The sequence below is a fragment of the Anoplophora glabripennis genome, unplaced genomic scaffold (assembly GCF_000390285.2).
Source record: "Anoplophora glabripennis isolate ALB-LARVAE unplaced genomic scaffold, Agla_2.0 scaffold46, whole genome shotgun sequence".
Classification (NCBI taxonomy): Eukaryota; Metazoa; Arthropoda; class Insecta; order Coleoptera; family Cerambycidae; genus Anoplophora; species Anoplophora glabripennis.
The window spans coordinates 1788094-1813177 of record NW_019416736.1 but is presented as its reverse complement, the minus strand read 5'-3'; the positions used below and the strand labels follow the sequence as shown (position 1 = coordinate 1813177).

The following is a 25084-nucleotide window of genomic DNA, read 5'->3' as shown; positions in this document are numbered from 1 at the left end:
CAATAAAACATTTATTATTATTAACTATTACCATCACTTGGTCATACATAACTCAATAAGTTGTTGCGTCAAAATTAAAACATTATTACAATTTTAATTTTATTATGACAAATTAATTCTTAAAAATGCATATGAACAATCAAAATGCCAAGTGAATATTCTTCTTTAAAAAAAATTCAGTAAATGTTCAAAAACATTTTCGTTTTGGCAAAGGTTAAAAATGAAGATCAGCGTAATATTATCGGGATTTGTTATATCTGTAACTTCAACTGTGAAAGAGCATGTCAGATGTATTTGTATGAATATCCCGAAAAAAATAGATCGGAATTTGTTTGAATTTTGAGCACTCGAGAAGCCTAGAAATAACTATGGACACGGGAATAAAACTCTAATAATGATATTATTTTAATGCGTGGTGGTAATAGTTTAAATAACTAGATGAATTTCACAGGGTCTAACGACACTTACAGTGTACGATAATTCAATAAATAAAGAAATCTAAATAAAAAATTTAGATACATTTGGAATAAATACACTGAAGATGAATTTTTCGAGACAAAACGTCTGAATCTGATTCGGACTGAGGCAGTACAGTATTGGGGGTCATGAAGGCTTGCAAAAGATGTAATAACATTTCCAGGGTCGTATTTAAAAAAATTAAGTTGATGATGGTCCTGGAGAGACGAAACGTTACATATAAAAATTGATTATGCCATTCGATAGGGGGCAAAAAGTGACCCAAATAAGACTAAAATTAAACAAAAACGGATTTCCAAAATTTCGTTTTTTTTTCAAATATTTCTAAAACTAATCAATCATGTTAGCCTTGATTTTTTAAAGGCATAATGTTGGTCCCCTGATTACGCAACTTTGCCCCCATTTAAGCTACTTCGTACCTCTTACCGTTTCTGAGATCCCTGTAGCGAGAAGCGGATTTGTAACAGCCTGTATTTTTAAATTTAAACACCCTGTATCGCGCAGTTTTAAATCCTTGTCGTCAAATTCCTGAAATTATGACATGGTCTTAGAAAATACCCTGTACAATTAAAGTTGCGACAGAAAACATATTTTTTAATACAGCTTGAAAATTTTAAAAATATATTTACTTCAACTAGAAACAAATGAGATATTTTGAAATGACCTGCTCTGATATGTTATATTGATGACAATAAATTAACTGTATCGGAAATCATAATTGTAATGTTCTTATTTTAAAATATATGTAATTTCTATTTAGGTACTTACATCAAATAAAAAAATATGTATTTAATTTGTCCAAAATAATTCTTTCCTCAACTAAAAAAAAAATATCCTACCCACAAAAAAAATATATTTAATTCATCCACATTCTAAAGTAATGTATTACCAAGTCATTATTTTTTTGTAAGGAAAACCAAAAAATATTGAAACAATTTTAGAGTAAGTGCAATTAAAAATATTTTCTGGACAATAAAATACACAGTATTTTATGTTATATAATTGAAATATTGAGATATAGGCTTAAAAAATTTTTTAAGTGCTAGAAATTAATAAAGAACATTCCATTTTGCAGTGAGGTATTTTTCATAGCAACAGTCGTAGTCCAAAATAACCTAAAGCAATCTCTTTGTGACATTATTAATTTGGGTTATCAGCCCTATCCCGTTCATGTTAAATTAGCATAGAGACAAGTCGAAATTTACTTAAAAACAACGATAAAATTTAGTATAAAAGACCGCTCAGCTTGGCAGAAGGTGCATTCAGTCTGCTGTGAAGATGAAGTGCATTATCCTCCTCTCCCTCGTAGCCCTCTGCTACTCTTACCCTTACGGTACCGGTTTCGGTATGGGGTATGGGTATGGCATGGGCTCTGGCAAGAATTTCAACGTCAATGCGGATGGATCCATCACCGTAGCTACCGCTAATGGGAAGATGATTACCATCACCAAAGGCATTGGTCAAAACGTTGTCGTCTCTGTTGCTGACCCAGATGTAAGTGGCAATCAATATTACTTTGGATACCAAAAGCACCAGCCTGATACTCTTGCCCAAATCCTATCCCAGTACCAGGGAGACATAAACCAGAACACTTACCAACAACTTCTTGGTGACGTTGACTCCGCTGTTCAAGATGGACAACTCGGCAATGCTATCTACGAGGCTCTCCAGAACTTAAACCAGGTAGGACAAATCCAAGGTCAAGTTTTTGGCGGACAAGTCGGTCAACAGCAGTGGCAAGCGTTGAAACAGGCACAGCAAGTTCAGCAATTGCTTCAGCAGCAAGCTCAGAACCAGTGGAACCAACAGGGGCTGCAGGTTCCTTATGGACAGACCACTGGTAATGTTCAAGGAGTCGTTGTACCTGTAGGAGTAAGCCAACAAGGACAAATAGTTGAAAAACTACTCCTCCAAAATCCTCAGATAGGTTATCCATACTCTGTTGGACCCATTTCTGGACACCAAGGCGTTTTTGGACAGCAAAGCTTTGGAGGTAATTCCGCTTGGAACACCCTTATCAACAACATCTTGTATGGCAGAGGACAACAGCAAAACCCCCATCAATATGGTCAATATCAGGTTGGACCTGTTGGACAAACTGGCCAATTACTTCAAGTAGAAGGGTATGAGTTTATTTAGTTATTCTTGATTGTGTATCTATGTTTTTGATATCAAGTAGTATTCTGAAATGAATGAATGAAAATGTAATAGAAAATATTAAAGCAGTTGCAATTGTTCTTTTCGTAGAGAAATCTTGAATCAGCAGAATCAAATCCACCAGGGACAGATGCAACAACAACAGCAACAGCAGCAAATGTTACACCAACAGTTCCACCATCAGCAACAGCAGCAACAGCTACAGGGTCAGCAGCAATATGTGCAGGAATTGCAGGAACAAGTACAAAAGGAACAACAACACGTACTGGGACAACAGGAACAAGTACAAGAACAGCAAAAATACAATACTTGGATGAACCTTCTATCTGGCACTAAACCTTTAATTCAGACTGTAGGCCAGCAAACTGGTTCCTGGCAACAGCAACCTGGTGTCTATTCTCAAGGAGGACTAAATGGTAATTAATAACTTTTTTCTAAGACTGTAGGCAAATGTTGAATGGTTGACATTTTTAGAATTGTAGGTAATTTTGACCAATTTGTTTCAGTTTTTGGTCAGGGACTCCATCATAACATCCCATTGGTTTTCTAAAAGGATAAATCGACTGAGGGTGGAATTATGACGAAAGTGACTATTTTATGCATTTTTATTAATAAACATCATAATGAAATATATTTCCTCTTTTATTTATCTATATTTGTTTAAGGCCATTTTTAAACTGATTTATAGTGAATCAATAGTGGTAAATTAGAATACTATCAGTAGATAATGCTCATTGCTTGGACTTATTTTTAGCGTTGATCGGAATTTGTTTGAATTTTGAGCACTCGAAAAGCCTACAAATAACTATGGACACGGGAATAAAACTCTAATAATTTTTTATTTTAATGCGTGGTGGTAATAGTTTAAATAACTAGATGGATTTCACAGGGTCTAACGACACTTAGAGTGTACGATAATTCTGTAAACAAAGAAATCTAAATAAAAAATTTAGATAAATTTGGAACGAATACACTGAAGATGAATTTTTCGAGACAAAACGTCTGAATCTGGTTCGAGTTGAGGCAGTACAGTATTGGGAATCATGAAGGCTTGCAAAAAATGTAATAAAATTTCTAGGGTCGTATTTAAAAAAATGAAGTTGATGATGGTCCTGGAGAGACGAACCGTTACATATAAAAATTGATTATGCCATTCGATACAGGGCAAAAAGTGGACATGAGGCAGTGTTCTTATTTTTTAAATATCACCTCAAACAAGACTGAAATGAAACAAAAACTGAAATCCAAAATTTTAGTTTTTTTCAAATATTTCGAAAACTAATCATGTTAGCGTTGATTTTTTAGATGCATAATGTTGGCCCCCTGATTACGCAACTTTGCCCCCATTTAAGCTACTTAGTACCTCTTACCGTTCCCGAGATTCCTGTAGTGAGAAGCGAATTTGTAACAGCCTGTATATGATTATGTAGAATGTCTCAATTTTTAAAAGGAAAATTTTAAATGTTTAGGAAATTATTACCTAAAATATGCGTTAAAATATATATTTTTTAATTATATATTTTTTATTATTATTACCTCTGTTATAAATCAAACGACTGTCTGAGAGATACTGAGATTTATTCGAATTCCTTTTTCAGTTCAGTACAACTTACAAGGATACTTTTTGTACTATTCAATATTATAAGTAAATCAACTTAATTCATGACATCTCCCTTTTTTATTTAAAATTGCTATATTACTTAAATGTGGCATATATTCAATATAAATAACTAATAACTAATTGTAAGATCTAACAAAACTTATAACTAGGAATAAACTAATCTATCAGGTTTTATAATTTTTCTGCCATATCTAGAATTTTGAGATAAACAAATATTTTGAGGACTTGATTCCACAACACTTTCGTGATCGGTGTCACTTATGTAAATTATGTCATCATCACATTGATTTTCACTAGAACTCGGTACAGGTTCGATAAACCTAACTATTATTTCACCTTAAACATTTTGAGCTAATTCAAATGAATTATCTTTTTTAATTCTTTCGAATAAAAATTAGTAGTATGTCATCAAATACATAGGCATCTGAAAGATATATTGTAATTGCATGGAGAAACTAGTCTAATAATCCAAAATCTTTCCTAAAAGTAGTATTTGGATTTATAGTCCAGTCGAATTAGACCATAAACCCTGACAACCTACAAAAATTATTAGAAGACATTTTATTGCACTTTATGACGGCGAAAAGTATACAGGGTGTCCGGAAATACCGTTCGAATAATTCTAGGGGTGATTCTACATGTTAAACTATGAAGAAAAGTTCATATGAACATAGGTTCAATTCAAAGATTGCACCGGGATATAGGTTTTATTTTATATCTCTGGAACCGTTTCAGATAGCCATCTGAATTTTGGCATATGAATTGCCTTTAATAGTAGGTACTTTTCAGTGTTTTTACTAAATTATTATTTTAATGGAAAACAGATTTATAATTAAAAAGAAACAGGGAACAATACAGAAACAAATAATACTAGTGACTTATTATTAAACCTGAATGTTACTTCTTTAGTTACAGCAAGTGTTGGAAGTGATGTCCATTCATTTCAATGCAACTGGCTAAACGATTTCTCATTGAACGTTTAACTCGTTGAAAAACACCTTGCATATTCCGTATTTCTTGGCAACAATGAATGACTCTTTGTTCCAGTTGTTGTACACTGTCAACAGGCACTGAATAAACTAAGTGTTTTAAATAACCCCATAGAAAATAGTCTAACGGATTAAGATCCGGCGAACGGGGAGGCCAAGCTACGGGTCCACCTCGTCCAATCCACCGATCTGGATAAGTCTGATTTAGATATTGTCGAACTAATAAACTGAAGTGGGCTGGAGCCCCATCGTGCATAAAAAATGTTTCTAATCTTAATCCATAAGGCAAATCTTCGAGCAAAACTGGTAAAGTGTTTTGTAGAAAATGTAAGTATGCGGGCCCATCTAAACGATGCGGCATAACATATGGTCCTAGTAACCTATTTCCTATAATACCTGCCCAAACATTAATGGAAAACTTATCTTGGAATCGAGCTTCGAAAATCGCGTGAGGATTTTCATCTGACCAAATATGATTGTTATGAAAATTTACCACTCCTTCACGCGTAAATCCTGCCTCGTCTGTAAACAAGACTTTATCGAGGAAATGACGGTCCTGATGGCATTTCATCTGCATCCACTGACAAAACTCCACTCTAGGCAAAAAATCCCGAGGTTTTAGCGCTTGAATTCTTTGCAAATGGTATGGATACAAAAGTTCCTCGTGTAAAATTTCCCATACAACACTTTTGGGAATATTCGTTTGTACTGAAATTCTTCTGGTGCTACTACCTGGATTAGCTTCAATCTGTTGTAGAACAATTTCCTCTGTCTGCGCCGTTCGGGTAGTACGGTTTCGTCCACAATCTCTCTTATTTGGCGTAAAATTACCAGTTTCTCTTAATCTCTGATGTAAACTGCTGAACAGTTTATCAGAAGGAAGCTGGCGATTTGGAAAAGTTTCTTGGTACAACCTCCGAGCTTCCAAAGCACAACCGTTTGCTTTGCCATACATGAAGTGCATGTCGGCCATTTCAGCAAAAGAGTATTCCGGCATTTTTTGAAAGACGAGAACAATGATTTTTTTCAATTACACTGTTATTAACACAATAATAATCGAATAAACTTTATTTTTAAACCTTATGTCAAATTCGTTTACCGTAACTACAGTAATTTGACCTTTTTCCATTTTCAACTTAGCACCGACATAAGCCTACTTTGATGTAGAAATTTTTATTATTGGGCGACCATGCATGCACTATTTTCTTTGGAGAGTATTTTCTCGAAAACGGCTAGCCTGACAGGTTTTCTACAAGAATACCTTTTTTATGTCATTTATACCGCGGAATCAGAATTTCTAAAGAAAACTGCAAAAATATGACGTTTAATAAAAATGTGAACAAATTAAATCGAGGCCTCCCCTGTCGGTACGCCCCTGATTAAAATAATAATTTAGTAAAAACACTGAAAAGTACCTACTATTAAAGGCAATTCATATGCCAAAATTCAGATGGCTATCTGAAACGGTTCCAGAGATATAAAATAAAACCGATATCCCGGTGCAATCTTTGAATCGCCATAGCAACCTTATGACGCATTTGCGGACCTATGTTCATATGAACTTTTCTTCATAGTTTAACATGTAGAATCACCCCTAGAATTATTCGAATGGTATTTCCGGACACCCTGTATAGAATGATAATATCAAAAAACTCGAAAGAAGCGATGCTAAGTTGCATACATTTGCAAAATTACATGTTTTTTAACTTTTTTTATTGTTCATGAAAATCGACGACCTTTCGGAAAATTCGTTAAGATACCTAAAGTCATATTTTTACCAATTTGTTAACTGTAAAATAAAGGCCGAACGCGGAAATGAAAGTCCTCGAAAATTATGCATTATAGGCCAGGAAAAAGAGCTGGGAAATTTATCACTATACATGCTAAATATTATGTACAATAACATATTAGTTTCCACAATCATAAAAATGGGGGGAAGATTGTTTACAGGGTGGTTAATTGTATAATTTTTACGTAAATTCACGTTTTTCGCTTATAACTTTTTTCCGTTTTGGTATCGCATTCGTATCGAATGGTATCTCATTCCTTATCACTGTCTAATAACTCACACGAAATCTGGAATCGGTAAGTTGAATAGTTTACAAGTTATGGCTTTATAAACAAATTAACTAATTAATAGTTTGGACGATCCCGAGCATCTTCCACAATCACACTGATTTCATAATGATAATGCATTGAAATCTTTCATTTTTTTTTTAATTTCAAATTTGCAACCTGGAAAGTTTTTTTATTTTTTAGCCTTCGACGCACGAGCGTGATATAGTTATATATGATTACATATTCGGAAAACTTATGAAAAGAGCTTTAAGTTAAAAATAAATCCTCAAGATTCGTTGAAAAACAACGAAGTTACAGACTGTCAAAGTTGACGGCCTATTGTTAATCAAATTAGGTTGGTAGCGGCAAAAAAAAAATGCTGTCATAACCGGCAACCCGAGTACTTTCCCAGATAAAAATATTTTATTTGTGGAAGTATGTTAAGTGCATAAGAAAAATTGTCAAAGTCAGTGGGTCGCTTGATTTTCGGCGAGCCGTGGCGCGGCGGACGGGTGGGGGAAGCGAACGACAGCGAGTCCAAAAAAAATTACCATAATATTCATAGTTCTGTCGTTAAATAAACGAAATTCGCTTGAAAATAATATATTTGACAGTCTGTAACTTAAATATTTCTTTTCGATACGTCTATTTGGATCAATTGGAACCTATATTTACGATGTTAACTTCTACAATTATTAAGGTTTAGTAATTAAACAATTACTTGCAAGAAAAACGAACGAAATTAATTAACAATTACCTGTAGCAACAATTTCACGGTCAATCAAATCAGCCTTTAGTACACATGTTGGTCATTCGATTGACCGTCTTTTCCATAAATTTCGTCGCTTTTTGCAATAATGCCCAATTTTTCAAAACTGATTTTTCCGCGTTCGACCTTTATTTTACGGATAACAAACTGGTGAAATATGAAATATAAGTTATTAGATAACTTAAATTGTATGTAATTTAATTGTCTACAACATAAAATAACAAATAAAATATATTTATATTAAAAAAAATTCAGCGACCTTTTTTATTTATACCCCTCATTATGGTATTTTTAAAAATCAGTTGTTCTTCGCATAATTTGTTTTTGGATAAATTCACTCTGTATAGCTTTTATTAAATCATAGTTAAGAATTATTATTAAAAGCTGTATAAAAAAGTTAAAGGATCATTATTGTTCAGAATAATAAGTTTAAATCGGATACACTACTATAATTAATTTAATGATTTACTTTATCGTTAGCGTGGGTTATCAACTTTATCCCATATAGACATATAAATTCGCTCCTGGGGGCGACTTAACATAGAAACTCATGAACTTTTATAGACAAACAATGATAAAATCGCATATAAAAGATCGCCTTTCTTTGCAGAAAATACACTCAGTCGGCTGTGCTAAAGATGAAGTGTATCGTTCTGCTCACCTTCGTAGCCTTCTGCTACTCCTACCCATACGGTTCCGGGTCCGGAGGAAATGTTGAAGTCAACCAGGATGGATCCATCTCCGTAACTGCTGCCGATGGTAGAAAAATCACCATCTCCAGAGGTCCTCAGCAGAACAATATTGCTGCTGTTGGATATGAAAGGTATAATAAAAATATCTGGTACCAGCCTCCTCAAACGGATGCTCTCGCAAGAATTCTTGCCCAGTACCAGGGAGACGTGAACCAGGACTCTTATCAGCAACTCCTCGGCGACGTTAGAGTTGCGGTCCAAGCTGGACAACTCAGCAATAATGTTTTTGAGGCTCTTCAAAATTTGAATCAAGCTCAGAACCAGGAAAGACAAAGGGCTCAGGTACGTTTTGGTACAAATCCGTTCCAAAACCAAGCTGCACAAGAAGCTCTGCAAGAATTGAGGCAAGCTCAGCAAATTCAGCAACTGATTCAGCAACAACAGCAGGTTCAACAAGTACTGCAACAACAGCAGCAGCTAAGCCAACGTCTTCCAGGATCTCAAGTTAGTGCCAACATCAGAGCAATTGAAAATCAGGGTGCCTATGGACAGCAACGCATTGGAAGAGGTGCAGGAGTTGGAAGGCCTTGGGGTACACTCATCGCTGACATTTTAAGTGGCAACAGGCAACAAAATGCTGGGCAGAACAATCAACAGATTGGACAATCGGTTTCTGAACAGCTCTCTCAAATTGCAGAAGAAGAAAGGTATATATCTAACAATTAGGTCTTTAATGCATTGCCGTTTCCTTAGTTAAAATATATTTTACTTATTAACATTATATTATTATTTCTTCAGGGAAATTTTGGCCCAACAGGATCAAATTCAGCAACAGCAGTTACAGCAGCAGCAGCAACAGCAACAACTTCTCCAGCGACAATTGCAACAACAACAGCAACAGCAGCAACAGCAGAACCAGCAGCAGTACATCGAACAATTGCAGCAACAGGTCCAACAGGAACAAGAGCAGATATTGAATCAACAGCAGAGGCTACAACAGGAACAGCAGCAGCAGGAACAACAGCAACAACAGCTGCAACAACAGCAGCAACAACAACTGCAGCAGCAGCAACAATTGCAGCAACAGCAACAACAGCAGCAGTTGCAACAACAACTGCAGCAGAAGCAACAACAGCAGCAACAGCAACAACAACAGCAACAACAACAGCTAGAGCAACAGTTGAAGCAGCAGCAACAGTACAATGCTCTTAGAAATCTTTTGAACGGTGCGAGAGCTTCCATTCAAAATAGAGGACAACAAGGTAGTTTTTGGCAACAGCAACCTGGTGTCTATTCTCAAAGGGGACAATATGGAGGTGAGTTTCATATAAGACCCAATTAATTTTATTACACTTTTTTGCTTATGGTTTATAAATTAATAAAAACCTGATATTTCAGTTTATGGCCAAGGATTTCAGCGTCAGTATGCTCCATTGGTTTTCTAAGAGGATATAGCAAACGAGACTGGATTTATGGAGAATGACCAACTATGTATTTAGTTTATGAATAAACGATTATATTGATACTTAATTTTTTTTACCTTAAAAATTGAAATATTATATATGTAATTTACTGAAATTTGTTAAAGAATAATATTCAGTTGGCGTTTTGGTTGTTCATATGCATTTTTAAGAATTAATTTGACATAGTAAAATTAAAATTGTAATAATTAATTCATATTGATGCAACATCGCAAATTTCCAGAGTCGTATTTAAAAAAATGAGGTTGATGATGGTCCTGGAGAGACGAAAGGTTATATATAAAAACTGATTTTGCCATTCCATAGAGGGCAAAGAGTGGCCTTGAGAAAGTGTTCTTCTTTTTTTCAATATCACCTCAAATAAGGCTGAAATTAAATAAAAACGAATTTAAAAAATTTCGTTTTTTTTTTAAATATTTCGAAAACTAATCATGTTAGCCTTGATTTTTTAGAGGCATATTGTTGGTCCACTGATTACGCAACTGTGCCCCCATTTAAACTATTTCGTACCTCTTACCATTTCCGAGATCCTTGTAGTGAGAAGCGAATTTGTAACAGCCTGTATATTTTAAGTTTCTATCTAGGAGAAAATAGTGAAGATCAAAGTTATAGGAAATCTTGCTACATTTCGAGGATATAAATCAAACTTTTGTCTTTTTTTTTTAAATGAACACCCTGTATATTTGTAGCTTATTGGAATCCTCTCCTTTTTTGATTATAGATCTCATATAATTGCTTTGACAGTTTGCATAATATTTTTGATTTATTTACTGACAACAACGGATAAAGTCAAGATTGTCATGGAACAATTGCATATTTATGCTTTTCCGCTATTAAATAAATATATAAAATAGATCTGTAAATACTTTATTATGAAAAAATATAAAATATAAAATGTGTTTTATAATAACCTCATCGTATTGTAGACAAAGGTCATTTTTTTAAAAAGTTTTATCTGATGAAGAGATAATATTATGAAGACCAATTTGATATCAATGAAGTTTTCAGTCAGTTGTTTTTACCTTCAGAATGTTTCTTAGGTAGAGGTCATAAATCCAGGGGCATATTCTGTGGCAAAAATAAGGGTTTTTTGTTATACAGGGTGATTCATTAACAATGGGAAAGTCGAGAGCTGAAGATACTACACTTGAAATGGTGACCATTGGCGCAAACATGCCTTATCCGAAAGTTAATAGTTTCGGAAATACAGGGGTTGGAAGTTAAAATTTTAAATCGTTTTTTTGCGATTATTCTGAAAATATGTAGGTTAGGAACTTGAAAATTTGTGAAACTATATTTTTTTAGGCGACGAATAAGATGCGTGATGTAATTTCAGCATTGCTCATAGAGGGCGCCACTTACGACCAATTTTACCGAAAATTTAGTTAATAACTTTTTACCCTGTATTTTTAACATGAAACTTGATTCAAAACCTAAAAGAGCTATCATTTTGCCATTAATTATGTACTCTTGTCTCATTTCGGTATCTCGATCCATTTTCGAGAAAAATCGATTTAACGAACACTATGTTTTGATAATGTGAGAAATTAAAAGCGAAACAAACCAAGTGTTTCTTCGTGTTATTACAACAATTAACAATAAAATAAATGAAATACGTAATTAAAAGTTATTAACTAAATTTTCGGTAAAATTGGTCGAAAGTGGCGCCCTCTACGAGCAATGCTGAAATTACAACACGCATCTTATTCGTCGCCTAAAAAAATATAGTTTCACAAATTTTCGAGTTCCTAACCTACATATTTTCAGAATACATAATCGCAAAAAAACGATTTACAATTTTAACTTTCAACACCCTGTATTTCCGAAACTATCAACTTTCGGATAAGGCATGTTTGCGCCAATGGTCACCATTTCACGTGTGGTATCTTCAGCTTTCGATTTTCCCATTGTTAATTAATCACCCTGTATATGTTATTAGACAGCCATTGCCCAGCTACCTCATGTCAAAAATTAAAAAAAAATCAATTTTTAATTTTTAATTTCTAAACCGCTTGAAGTAATTTAACTAAATTATGTGTGCATATTTAGCATGGCAGTAGGTATGAAACTAAAAATTACCAGTTTTAGAAACTTACCAGTGGCGGAGGTGTGTGTATCATCGAACATTCCAAAAACTCAAAAAAAAAGCGACAGTGTATCAAGTATTTTATTGTAGAAAAAAAACTTTAAGCTTCGTTGATATTAGGTATATTTCTTTCAAATCAAAAGATAATTTCCTAAAATTATGGTTTTGGTTTAGGAAAGTGATTTATATTTTCGAACTGCGACGTGCAATGTTTTTTGATATATTTATTTGCCCTTACTATTTTTTTCTAGACAGAAGACCAAATGGATATGAATATCCTTATTGCCCGAAGCCAATTTTTTTGGTGAATAATTAAGATGGCAACGTATTTTGTTTTTGTTAACATTTCAAGTAGGTACGTAAACAAACACTAAAATTAGCTAATTGATGTTCTAAGAAGTACTTTTTTATTATTTTTATAGATCTCTCCAGAGATATTGAATGAAATCACTTTGTTGATTATCTAAATCGATATTTGTACGCCGTTATCTAACAAAGGAACAACTTAGCGGTGTTTTTCATCGTCTAGGAAATTTTGAGATACGCCCTGTAGGCGGGTGTATTTAATAAGAGTCCCAGATTGACACCAGAATATTCAGAAGTAGAATTTGAGAGTAACCGCAACTATGGCATCTATCCGTATCGCATTTTTGGTCGCTTTAATAGCTTATGCTCAAGTACAGTTTATTGCTGCTGACGACCTTACTACAGATGATACACTATCAACCGAAAATCCGAGTTCAGATCGATCGGTGAGTAAGTTTAATTTTTAGTACGTTAATAATAAATAAGGCTTTTTTTCGCGAGTGAAGTCGTATGTTGTAGTATGTGTAGTATGAGTGAAAGAAGAGATTTAAACTACCATATGACAATTAAGATTGAAAGAGATAGAAATAGTAACTACAAGTCAGATATTCACCAATATTCAGTCGCGAAAAAAAGCCTATAGTTTCTGTAACTGTTTAAAATTCATATAATATTGTTTCAAACAGATGTTTTGTACAATTCGTATTATTTGTTTCTTTTATTTTTCAGTTTTCTATCGAAAGCAGCAACGTAGAAGACCCCCAGTACGAGTGGGACGCTATCAAGTGTCTTACTGAAGCTTACGTTATTAATCCTACTAGCTTCGATATTGTCGTAGAGGATTTCGCGAAGCTTTACAAGCTACAACATTCTGGAAATTGGAACGTGAATGCTGGATGTTCCTCCCTGTATATTCCAAAGGCCAAAATTATCATAGTTATCAAAGTTACAGAGGGGGCAGATACATTTTTTATTACTCTTTATGACTAAGAGTATCTTTTATTTTTGCAATATTTTTCAGTAAGATTAATAAATTATGTTATAAAAGTAGTTGTAATTGAGATTTTATTTAAAATAGGTACATTCCTAAATCCTATGAAATCTGAAATTTTAATTGGAGATATTTGATTTTTGTAAAAATGCGTTTATACATATGGATATAAACGGTGTTACAAAAAAGTGTGGAAGAATAAAATGACCTACTAGAGTATTTCTTACAATTTCCGTCCAAACGTTTAAACTGAAATTATGTTGACATCTTGAAACAAATATTTCATGAGTATTTTCTTCCGACCACGAATGAACATTATGAAGGTTTACTGCACCTACTCTAAGAAAATTTGCTTCATCGGTGAAAAGTATATTCATTAGGAAATTTAAGTCATGCCTGGAAATATTAATGTACCATTGACAAAAATCCATGTGGTTAGGTAATTCAGGGTCATTCAATTCTTGCACGGGTTGATGGTGAAAAGGGTATAAAAGATTTCCACTAGTTATATTCCACACAAGTCTGTGAGAAACTTTCAGTTGCCTGGACACCTGTCCTGTGCTTGTACCACAGTCTTGTTCTAGATGTTCCAGTATAGCTTCCTCAGTTTCAACAGTTCGGACATTACATTACGCCTTCTTCCGGCACCCTCACGATTGAGCTAAATTTTACCAGTTTCGCGAAGCCTTCTTTCCACCGAGGCCAATGTTTGTCTATGAGGAATCGGTCGGTTTGGATATCTTTGGTTGTATAATCTTACTGCAGTGTTACTATTTTTTCTGGATTCGAAAAACACTTGGAGCATGTCGACATATTCGTCATTGGTATAAATATTATTTGCCATAATTATTCTGATAATAAATTTATCAATTGGTCAATTATTGGTTGACAGAAAGTGTCAATTTATTAATATGATAAATAACAATTTATTTGTTATGACATCCACCTACTTTATTTTTAGAAACTTTCGCATTTACCCCTTTAGAGAACGATGACGCATCTAATTAAAATGTGAATTTCAATGTCCTCCTTTGAGAGGGTATATCGCCTCAGGGGTGCAACTTTCATATAAGGTATTTTTACTTCAATCCTCTTCTTTTTGGCTTTACATTCACTGGTACCATTTTTGCTACTTCAAACACCCTTATATAGTCAATCATTTTTATTTCAAAACGCTCTAAAATGGCAACGAAAAAAATATCTGGAAATTTTTCTCTTGGACCCCAGACGAAATTATAGCGACAATTCCACTCATATATAAAAAATCCCATTTACGAATGCCAAAATCGTGGTTTACTATCAGTTAAATAGGAAGGAAGAGAAATGCAACTGAATAAAAAAAAGCGGATAAATCAAAAATTTATCGACATGTCTCGATTTGGCAATAACTGTGAAGAAGAAATAGAAAATGAAATTCAAAATTGTATCCCTAAGAATTCGCAAAAAAGCCAATCTTCAATTTGGAACCAATTTAGAATATTTTGTAAAGAAAGAAATTTTGATTTGGACACACTGTTTGACGATGTGGCAAGGATATTAATGCATACAGGGTGTTAAAAAAAGAGTGTAAAATATTTCAGGAGGTAATAGTATGAACCAAAATAAGCAGAAAAGTCTTAATAAACATGGGTCCGCAAAGTAACGGTTGCGGAGATATGGACCACTATTCGTTTTTCAAACATTTTATTTTATTAGGAATAAACCGACAAAGGAAGCTTTTAACAAACAAAAAACAAAGTTACAGAAGATGTTCAAAGTGCCCTCCGTCCATTTCCAAGCAGGCACGACATCTTCGTCTCAACGATATTCGAACTCTTTCGAAAACACCCTCCTTGGTTTGGATTTCTTGACACTTTTGATTAATCCGTAGCTGCAGCTCTTCCAGGCTATTTACAGGAGTACCATACACTAATGTCTTCAAATATCCCCAAACAAAGAAATCTAGAGGGTTCAGATCAGGCGATCTTGGAGGCCATAAAACAGGTCCGGCCCTTCCTACCCATCTATGTGGAAAAGTTTGGTGTAAATGCTCTCTAACGGCCATGGAAAAATGAGCTGGAGCACCATCATGCTGGAACCACATTTGTTGCCTCTGATTCAAAGGAATGTCTTCCAAAAACTCATACAGTGTGTTCTGCAGAAAGTTGAGGTAAGCAGCGCCTGTTAATCGGTTTGGTAAAACAACAGGACCTAGAAACCTGTCACCTACAATACCCATCCAAATGTTTAATGAAAAACGTGCCTGATGTCCAGATTCTATTAGAGCATGAGGATTTTCGTCGGCCCAAATATGCGTATTGTGAAAATTAAACACTCCATTTCTTGTGAACCCGGCCTCATCAGTAAAAAGAATGTTTGCAAGAAAACGAGGGTCTTCAGCATCATGACGTAGAAACCAGCGGCAAAAAACCAAACGTGCTTGATGATCATTTATTGGATTTAAGGCCTGTACTCGTTGCACATGGTATGGATAAAGCAGTTGCTCGTGAAGGATTCTCCAAACAAGAGGACCACTAATTCCTACCTCGGCTGATATTCTCCGCACACTCGTACCTGGATTCTGCTCTACCAGTGCTAGAATTTCTTCTTCTGCTCTAGGAGTGGATACCGACCTTGGTCTTCCGGATAAATGGCACTGTTTGCTCAAGGAACCGGTATCACGCAATCTTTGGTGAATTCTTCCAAACATGCGTTGTGAAGGAATCTGGCGATTTGGATAAGCGTCAACATAAAGACGTCGCGCTTCGGTGGCGTTCCCATTAGCACGACCATACATGAAATGCATGTCTGTTAATTCTGCGTTAGAGTAACCAGCCATAGCGAAAGAAAACTTGTGCACTGAGAACAACTGTCAAATACGTACTGTTTATTTCACTAAACATCAACCAACTATTATAAGAAAATACACAACGTTTTTGCAAAATAAAAAAAGGGGCTAAAAAACATAAAACATTCCATATCTCTGCAACCGTTACTTAGCGGACCCATGTTTATTGAGACTTTTCTGCTTCTTTTGGTTCATAGTATTACCTCCTTAAATATTTTACACTATTTTTTTACACTCTACAGACTGTCTTTTACATGATAGCAAAGTTCGTTTAGTATTTTTGTCACAAAATCACTGATTTAATGCTCTATGGATTGGCCTATAAGGAATCAACGAAATTCTTAAGTGGACGAAAATTTCTGTTAAAAAAATTGCAGCAGGTATTAATGAACAATAAGATAAGTGGACATTATTCAGTAAGTTCTATAAAACCTTTATAACTCGTCAACGATTATCGCTTAAATCTTCGTAACAAATCTTCGAAATAAACTTTTGAATAACGTCAATGTCAACAGCTCATTCAAAAACAGCCATACAATCAGCATCCACAAGAGAATCATTAATAGAGTCAACGTCAACAGGGCAAATTATTTACAATAATTGCGTTTTTAATAATTGTTCACTTTAAAAAAATATATTCTGTTTATTATACGCGATTGTTGTCTTTTGTTTCTGTACTTTTAAATAAAGTTTACTCAAATTTTAGCATTATTATATTCATGAAATTGTCTTACCAAATACCATTCGAGCTTAGATTTTGAACCTTATAATTTTTTACGTTTGTTTTCTCGTACTTACTTTCGTAGGTAATTTAACTCTAGCTGTTAAGAAAACGACGAGTTATTAATAAAAATATTTGTTTACAGTAATTTTGACACTAAATGAAAAGTGATATAAGAAAAGTCCCATTATTTTCACCAAAGGAATCTATAGTTAATAGCTTGAATTACATTTTTTTTAATAGGTACCTTGTATAATTTTTGAAAAATCAATTATCCCAAAATCAAGTACAGAGGAACTCCGGCAATATTTTGCACAAACAAATTATTTGAAATACTTAAAAAGCACATATTTTCTTGGCATATATTTGATAGTAAATACTCTGTATATTAAAAATTAGCATATATTTGGAAGTAGACATTCTGTATATTAATAATCAGCACCATTTATGTCATTAGAGAGTTGCAGAGTTGCTTAAAAACTGTTTTGATATTAGAAGTGTTTACTTTAATTTAAACATAAGATTACAATTTTATTTGTAGTAATCGTTGTCAAGTGATGTTTTTTTGTTTACTTTTGTCTACCCACTTAATGATTAAATAGTTAAACATTTTTTTGTTTGATGTAAATGTTTTTTCAACATTCCGTAATAAAAAAAGATCGAGATAATTTAAAAAAAGGCAAGATCAGTATATTGAAATATTTTTTGATATTGCTCTCAGAAACACAATTGAACAAAATAAGTCACAAAAAAACGATTCATAGCAGAATATCAGACATTTTTAAAACTATTGAGCGTCGTAAAAATTGTAGTTTTCGCAAATATGAGTTGACAAAAAAAAATATAATAAAACCATGAAATCATTATTTATACTTTGTAAAATAGTTAAAAACCATTGAAATCGTTATTTTTGTTTTTTATAAAAAGGAGTTCATTGAGTTTTGGGGAAGTACGCTGAGCCGATACGATTTCTTTATTACTCGTATATTTCTTTAGATTTACCAAACACTCGAAAACTATTAAGATTGCGATAAAATCAATTATATTTCGATATGTTTCCTAACAATACAATTCCTAAAAAAACCTCTTTATCGAGAAAAAAACATTTATTCAATACGATAACAAAGATCCAATATATTACTAGAAATTTGCAAAAATTTATTCTTTTAAAAATAATACTGTAACAACATGGCGGGTTCTGGAGAACAAACAGAAAGGATTTATCTATTTTTGTTCAAATAAAAAAGTTATCAGAAAAAGTTATTGGCGTTCTAAGTTGACTTTTCAATTTTTTTAATAACCAATTTTTAGTTAATCTATATCGTACAGGATTTTTTTGCATTAATTTTAGTTTCATAATTTTACAGTTTCTTTTGTAATAAACAAATACACACATATAAATTACACAAAAATGGTATACTTACCTGTTAAATTATAAAAAAATGCTTAATTTAGAAGATATTTTAGAGAAATAAAAATAGTGCTTATTAGGATATAATTTTATAAAACTTTCTTTCACCGTACCCATAGCAACCATACAATCGACGAAATTTCACTGTTGGAATAATTATTCAAAATAAAATCTAAAATTGAAATATTTAAATAATTAATAGAAAAACACATACCTGATATGTTTACATTCTGAAATAATGCAATAAATCAGAGAAATATCCTAGATTATTGTTTTCACCTTTGACAAAGTTTAATCAATTAGAAAAAAAAACAGCTGCTACATAGAGAACTTTTTCCACATTTTACTTGGGACTCTTTCAATCTAAAAAGGGCAAAATTTTGCGAAAAGTACCAAGGAAAAATTGTTGAAATAATAATAAATCTTTGAATTATTACTTGTATTTTTATTTATGTACATTACTTTTAGTTTTCCGTATACCTAATAATATCTATACCTACTACGATTAATTACAACAATGCATTTAGATGATGTCAGTAGTAAAAATAAATAATTTTATAGATGTCTTTTAAGGTGAAAATGTTTTAATTAAATACAAAAATGTAAAGCGTATTTATTACTAATGGGCTGTAAATAAGTACACAAGTATGAAATTATTAGAAAACAAACAACTTTTCTCTATCACATTTTTTTCAGTTTTTGAGAAATACTTGTAATTCCACTTTCAGCAAATTTTTGATTAACAATTGGCGGAGATTACAAAATTATGCTTGATAAAAAATTTACAGTATTCTCCACCAAACAAACTTGTAATATCAATGGTATAAATGAATTTACTTTTATATTTATACCAACACTGTGGCATGTACTTCAATAAAGTGTAGGTATAGAATACGTCAATCTTTTAACATCTAGTGTAAAGAGAGAAAAGGTTTATCAATTTTGCCAATAATAAAGAATGGCCTTATAGCTCAAATACGATAAAACGGTAAGAACTACCACCCTGTATACAGGGTGATTCCCAACTTATCCAAAAAAATTTGGGAAAAGATGCGGCATGAAAAATAGTCAATATCGTAAAATTTTTTTGTAAAATCTTTATAATTTTTGAGAAAAAAATTATTGAAGTTGTAGTACTTTCCACTATTACATAGCTGGGTTGTGCGCTCTACGCAATGCGCGTGGAAAGCCACGTGGTCCCAGCAACTCCAAATACTGAAATCCGATTTTACAATTAGTATTAACGTTATTGCGATAGTATTTACAATAGTTTTTTAGTAGTTAGTGTCAAAAATGGCTTACGTGTATAGCATTTCGGTGTTGATGGATATCGTTTTAATTTATGGTGAAGCATTTGAGTTATGGTGAAGCAAGACAACATTTGTGTTAGTTCGTAGAAACTGTGTAAGACGGGTCCAAATGTGTTTACATGTCGGTGGACTAAATTTTGAACAGTTGTTGTAATATCAGCTATTATTTTATTAAGTAAAACCACAAATTAATTTCAATAATTAATAATAACAATAGCGACAAAAGCAGTTGAATTTGCTGATATCAAATAGGTGGTATAAAATTTTAATTATTTCTTTCCTTGCGAAATTCTTTCAAGTTTTGTCCGTTTTTTATTACACTTCGCCTTGTGTAAGGTCAGGTTTTACAGTGAACCAGTTTCCAGTGCCGTGTAGAAGTGTATTTTTAAATCATTTTCGAACTACCCATTTTGATTTTTTTTACAAAGTTGTATTGTAATAACAATTCACTAACGAAACTCCTTAAGTGAGTTTGGCCGTTTTGCATAAATTTTCGAGTTTGTGTCCCCATAGAAAAAAGTCTAAGGGTGTTAGATCTGGCGATCTGGGAGACCACTCAATTGAACCTCTGCGTCCTATCCAGTGATTTGGAAAGCTTATCAGGTATGCAAGCGGAAGGAAAGTGATTTGAATACTTAATAAAATAACATTCTTTCATTCATTGATATTTTGTCTTATTCTTTAAGTGATGATTTTATTGTTACATCTAAACAAAAATTTAAAAAAGTAGTACGTCGTTAGCAGAATTGAAAAAGCTTTAAAATGAGGTATCACTCAACAAAGTGTGCCAATTAAAGTTTTAATAGAAATACCCTGTTTGCCGCCCTACCCCTACACACAAATTCATTCCCCATCGTATATGCCTTGGAAATCTTAGTTCGAACAGAGTCTTATAAAAACCGCCAAAACGTAGAGGTCCACCATTTTCCATTTCTATTCGATGTGGAAAGGTCCAACCGACACAACGACACCAAAATCACTCCGATCGGTCCACCAAATAATACATGCAGTTGAATACGATTTACATTATGGAAATGTATTTCATTAACTTAATCTGTTTGAAATTATTCAATAGCAGAATATGAGCATTAGACCGTTGATATTAGCTGCCCGACCCAACGAAGCGAAGCGAATACTTTTTGTTCATTTTGTATACGCCTCAGTAGTGTATATCCTCTTATAAATATACACAATAAGTATATAGGTGAACTCACCTGCACATTTTTTAAAACGTAAAATAAAGAAAATTTCAATTTTTTCAGTAAGGTCTATATTTTATGTATGTAATTTGTCTTAGCCTAACAATTATTATTGATGATGATAATCAGTCGTATATTTTCAATATGCTTCGGGTTCCGTCATCACTATCTTCTATCAGTATTTTTATGGAAATGGTTGCGGCAGGATTATAAGAAGAAATACAGCCCTCTGCGATGTTCCAGCCCTTCTTATTGGAATGTTTGTTGTTGAATAGCTTTGCAACAGCCTCATTTCTGTCATCCATATTTTCGGGGTAGAGGACGTACGCTTCTCTCAAACATTCGATGGCATCCACGTCGTACTGCAGATTTGGCGCGTTACTGGACTCTATGGAAAACTAAAAAATATTTAACAATTGGTTTTAAATTAGACTAGACACTGAAAAAGATAACTGAATGGTTGTGACATTGTTATAATAAAAATAAGACAGATAATTCAGAATTTTATTTTTAGTATGCTGTTAAGGTAAATCTGAATTAAAATTATATCATTTTAGTTACTGAAAAAAAAAAAATTAGTTAAACCAAGCCTTGCACCAAACGGATTTGTTTTGTCACAAATCAATAACTTTAGATTATACGTAACTCATACTGTTAAAAGATACTTACAGTTTTTTCAGCAATCACATAGGCCAAAATCGCACAAAGTACGAAAAACAGGTAAATCTGAGTGAATTTCATTGTCGCTATATTTTTTCTATGCAAGTTTTACTCTCAGTTTAAATAAAATCTAAACATTGTCAGTTTATATATACAAACTTTATCTGATTTCTGTTATAAATAAAAGGGTTCCGGTGATCATTATCGACGAAGTATATTGTATTATTGATTAAATAAATAAATAACGATAATTGTATTTTCTTGTTATAAGATTTGTAAGTACCTTTGAAGATAATACCGTACTATCGAAAAAAAGTGTCCATGTTGATGTTGAAATAACTTTTTTATATTTCAAATATAATAAAAATATTTTAACTTGTCTTTATGCTTGACTTAAGAATGAACTTTTAGCTTTGTGACAAATAAAAAAATGTATTTTTGTAAAGATACCTAAAGGTACGTAATACTATGTTTTGAGTGATACCTACACAGCTACTAGTATATTATAAAAAAGGTTTAATTTTGATATGAACAATACATAATCGTTTATAGTGAGAACTGGGAATCAAAGTTCCTTTTTCACAATAGATTTAATAGAAAACATTTCCGGAAAAGTTGAGTGCCAAAAAAAACGTTTTTTTTCCAGACGAAAGAGGAAAAGTTGGACTTATGTTCCAATTTAGAATATAAAAGATTGTTGAAGCTACCTACCATGTTTGCTAATTCAATATTATTATATTATATTTAAAAAATATAAATATCTAATATATGAAATATTCTTTGGAATAAGTAAAAAAAAATTTTCAACCATTAGAAGATAAAAATCAGAAGAACTTAGTACCTATACCACAGACAATATAGTTTATCGCCACAGACTGCTTCTTAAATGCTGGAAATTTGCTACCCGAAATGGAAGCAGGCTTTTGTTAGCCGGCTTCCATCAATGAAATTTAGCGTGGTAACTCTTCTACTTGGTAATAGGCGGCAGTTCAAGCGGTGGCTTTGTTGCCAAATAATAACTGCTAAATAAATTTAATGCTTTCAATTATGTAATTAAAGAGATATGGAACTTATCTTCTGTTTGGAAATCACATTTGCCTTAAATGCTAAATAAAATAAATCAAATTAGAATTAAAATTATGAATTTACCTAATTAATTATTTATTTTATATCACCTTGGAATGGGAAAATTCAAAAACTTGAAATTAATGTTTTTAGATTTGTGCGTCGACTTCCAATATGGTACGATATTAACACCTATGTTTAAAAAAACTGCATCATACAGGTTGTGTATCCTTAGATGGGTACTGCTCTCTTATTGTTGATTTCTTTAGATAGGTAAAATAATTATTGACACAAGTGTTGCATATTATGGATGCCATTGGTAGTGCTCATATTTGTGACACAAGGTGTTCAAAAAAATTAAGGTGGCCATATCCCTGGCCGAGAAATGGTGAAATTTCTGGCATTTTTAGGTAGTGAAATCTTGAAAAGTAAAACGTGTACAACAAAAATAAGCACAAAAATAAAATCCTTGATGTTTTGTTTATTCATTGTTACCATTTAAATTTACCCAAATAAAATAATAACTAAAAAAAAGCGTTTGTAAAACATGCGCTTTCTGTTATCCTAACCCCACATTTTAAGAATTATTTTCACGTACTTATAAATAAAAGTAAACAATTTTATATGTAGGACTAAGCAAGTAAATGTTATAAGAATATTTACGTGTGGAGTTATATATAAAAAAGTTAGTATTTTCCTAGATTTCAGTACCTAAAACCTTGATGGTTTGATCGTTTTTTGTACCTGTTTATTCGTTTTACTGCGGCGTGTTTGAAAATATCCAGATGGCATGACATAACATTCCTATTATTTGATAAGCTTTAGATTATTCAGTTATTAAATGTTTGAAATTATTTGTCTTTGCGAAAAACACTATTTAAAGAATATGGGGCCCTTAACACAATGTAACATTGCTGGAACCTCATCAAGGTGTAGTTGATTACGAAATTAAAAAAAAAAACAACAAATCATCAATCAATACAGAATACAAGATAATGCGTTCGCTACTGCTGTTGCAATTTTTGACTAACTTTTTTGTTTTTCGACATACAGACTTCGGACCGTTTCCATTCAACGCAGAACAGACAATCAGAACCAGAGGAGTGGGGAGATTTTTTTAATTATTTTTTCGATTCAACGCACCGTTTCCGAATTATAAGACCTTTTTTACTGTATCACCTCACACACCTCTTCTTTCCGAAATTTATTTTCCACATACGGACTTCGGACCTTTTCTATTCAACGCAGAAATGATAATCAGAACCACGGGTGTGAGGAGATTTTTTTAATTACTTTTTCGATTCAACGCACCGTTTCCGAGTTATACGGCCTTTTTACTCTATGACACACATCTTGTTTCCAAAATTTATTTTCGACATACGGGCTTCGGACCTTTTGCATTCAACGCAGAACTGACATACAGAACCAGGGGTGTGGGGAGATTTTTCAATTATTTTTTCGATTCAACACACCGTTTGCGAGTTATAAACACTTTTTTTTATCCTATGATGTCGCACACCGTTGGTCCCAATTTTTTTTTTTTTTGACATGCGGGTTTTGACGTTTTTCACTCGATCAGAACCATGGGAGATTTTTTTATACTTAAGAGTCCAAGCAAATACTGTTTTTTTTTTCTTTCATATATTGTGACACCCCGCGCTGCGTCACCCACCGAGTGCTCTACTCAGAACCAAGTGGACATTTGTTTATATTTCCAGCCATTTCCGAGTTACGAGCAAAAACCGTTTTTTTTTGTCATACTGTGCGACATCATAGATCGATAACGAAGGGTAAAAAGGCCACGCGCTCTACCCCACGCTCCCTCCCTAGGTGTCGTGAAATTGCTGGGGAAGCCCCAAAGACTCCTGAAGCCAGCAGAGAGAGAGAGAGAAGCCCTCTATGAGGACAGAGTCACTCTTTCTCTATCGCACACTATAACTCTATCTCTCTCGCACACAATCAGAGAAAAACGACAGGAACGAACCTTCTTTTAAAAATACATGGGATTTATCATTATTAGAATAACCCATTTTAATTTAAAAAATTTAAAAAAATTACAATGGGTTATTCTGATGACGAAAAATAAAACATAATTAACTGTATTATTCAAATAACAATAATGTGCAAAAGGTCTTCAGGAATATTGGCAAATTTATTTTGGAGGAAGAATCCCATCAACGAACACTAAAAAATATTATTAGAAACCTTAGGTGGCCAGAAAACAGCCCCGATCTCAGTCCTTTAGACATATTTTTGTGACGACA

General features: G+C 33.1%; 4 protein-coding genes across 4 annotated transcripts; 3 read left to right on the top strand and 1 right to left on the bottom strand.

Moving 5' to 3' along the window:
• Positions 1–1739: 1739 nt before the first annotated feature.
• On the top strand, positions 1740–3267 carry LOC108904231 (adenylate cyclase, terminal-differentiation specific). The gene is made up of 3 exons (XM_018706697.2): positions 1740–2600; positions 2725–3050; positions 3141–3267. The coding sequence occupies exons 1-3, from the start codon at positions 1756–1758 to the stop codon at positions 3182–3184; spliced, it is 1215 nt and encodes a 404-aa protein (XP_018562213.1). The 5' UTR covers positions 1740–1755; the 3' UTR covers positions 3185–3267.
• Positions 3268–8692: 5425 nt separating this feature from the next.
• Positions 8693–10286, top strand: LOC108904233 (putative uncharacterized protein DDB_G0271606). Its single transcript, XM_018706699.1, has 3 exons — positions 8693–9470; positions 9562–10079; positions 10162–10286. The coding sequence occupies exons 1-3, from the start codon at positions 8710–8712 to the stop codon at positions 10206–10208; spliced, it is 1326 nt and encodes a 441-aa protein (XP_018562215.1). The 5' UTR covers positions 8693–8709; the 3' UTR covers positions 10209–10286.
• Positions 10287–12910: 2624 nt separating this feature from the next.
• LOC108904246 lies at positions 12911–13631 on the top strand. Its single transcript, XM_018706718.2, has 2 exons — positions 12911–13082; positions 13366–13631. Exons 1-2 carry the CDS (start codon positions 12957–12959, stop codon positions 13624–13626), a joined length of 387 nt encoding a protein of 128 aa, XP_018562234.1. The 5' UTR covers positions 12911–12956; the 3' UTR covers positions 13627–13631.
• Positions 13632–21147: 7516 nt separating this feature from the next.
• Positions 21148–21886, bottom strand: LOC108904241. The gene is made up of 2 exons (XM_018706712.1): positions 21765–21886; positions 21148–21493 (listed from the first exon to the last, which is right to left on the bottom strand). The coding sequence occupies exons 1-2, from the start codon at positions 21834–21836 to the stop codon at positions 21221–21223; spliced, it is 345 nt and encodes a 114-aa protein (XP_018562228.1). The 5' UTR covers positions 21837–21886; the 3' UTR covers positions 21148–21220.
• Between the last annotated feature and the right edge of the window lie 3198 nt (positions 21887–25084).

Coding starts and splice junctions, on each gene's coding strand:
- LOC108904241 (XM_018706712.1), bottom strand. CDS start 21,836: ATGAAATTCACTCAGATTTACCTGTTTTTCGTACTTTGTGCGATTTTG. Junction 21,494..21,764: donor ATGTGATTGCTGAAAAAACT/GTAAGTATCTTT, acceptor AATATTTTTTAG/TTTTCCATAGAGTCCAGTAA.
- LOC108904231 (XM_018706697.2), top strand. CDS start 1,756: ATGAAGTGCATTATCCTCCTCTCCCTCGTAGCCCTCTGCTACTCTTAC. Junction 2,601..2,724: donor CAATTACTTCAAGTAGAAGG/GTATGAGTTTAT, acceptor TTCTTTTCGTAG/AGAAATCTTGAATCAGCAGA. Junction 3,051..3,140: donor TTCTCAAGGAGGACTAAATG/GTAATTAATAAC, acceptor AATTTGTTTCAG/TTTTTGGTCAGGGACTCCAT.
- LOC108904233 (XM_018706699.1), top strand. CDS start 8,710: ATGAAGTGTATCGTTCTGCTCACCTTCGTAGCCTTCTGCTACTCCTAC. Junction 9,471..9,561: donor CAAATTGCAGAAGAAGAAAG/GTATATATCTAA, acceptor TTATTTCTTCAG/GGAAATTTTGGCCCAACAGG. Junction 10,080..10,161: donor TCAAAGGGGACAATATGGAG/GTGAGTTTCATA, acceptor CTGATATTTCAG/TTTATGGCCAAGGATTTCAG.
- LOC108904246 (XM_018706718.2), top strand. CDS start 12,957: ATGGCATCTATCCGTATCGCATTTTTGGTCGCTTTAATAGCTTATGCT. Junction 13,083..13,365: donor ATCCGAGTTCAGATCGATCG/GTGAGTAAGTTT, acceptor TTTATTTTTCAG/TTTTCTATCGAAAGCAGCAA.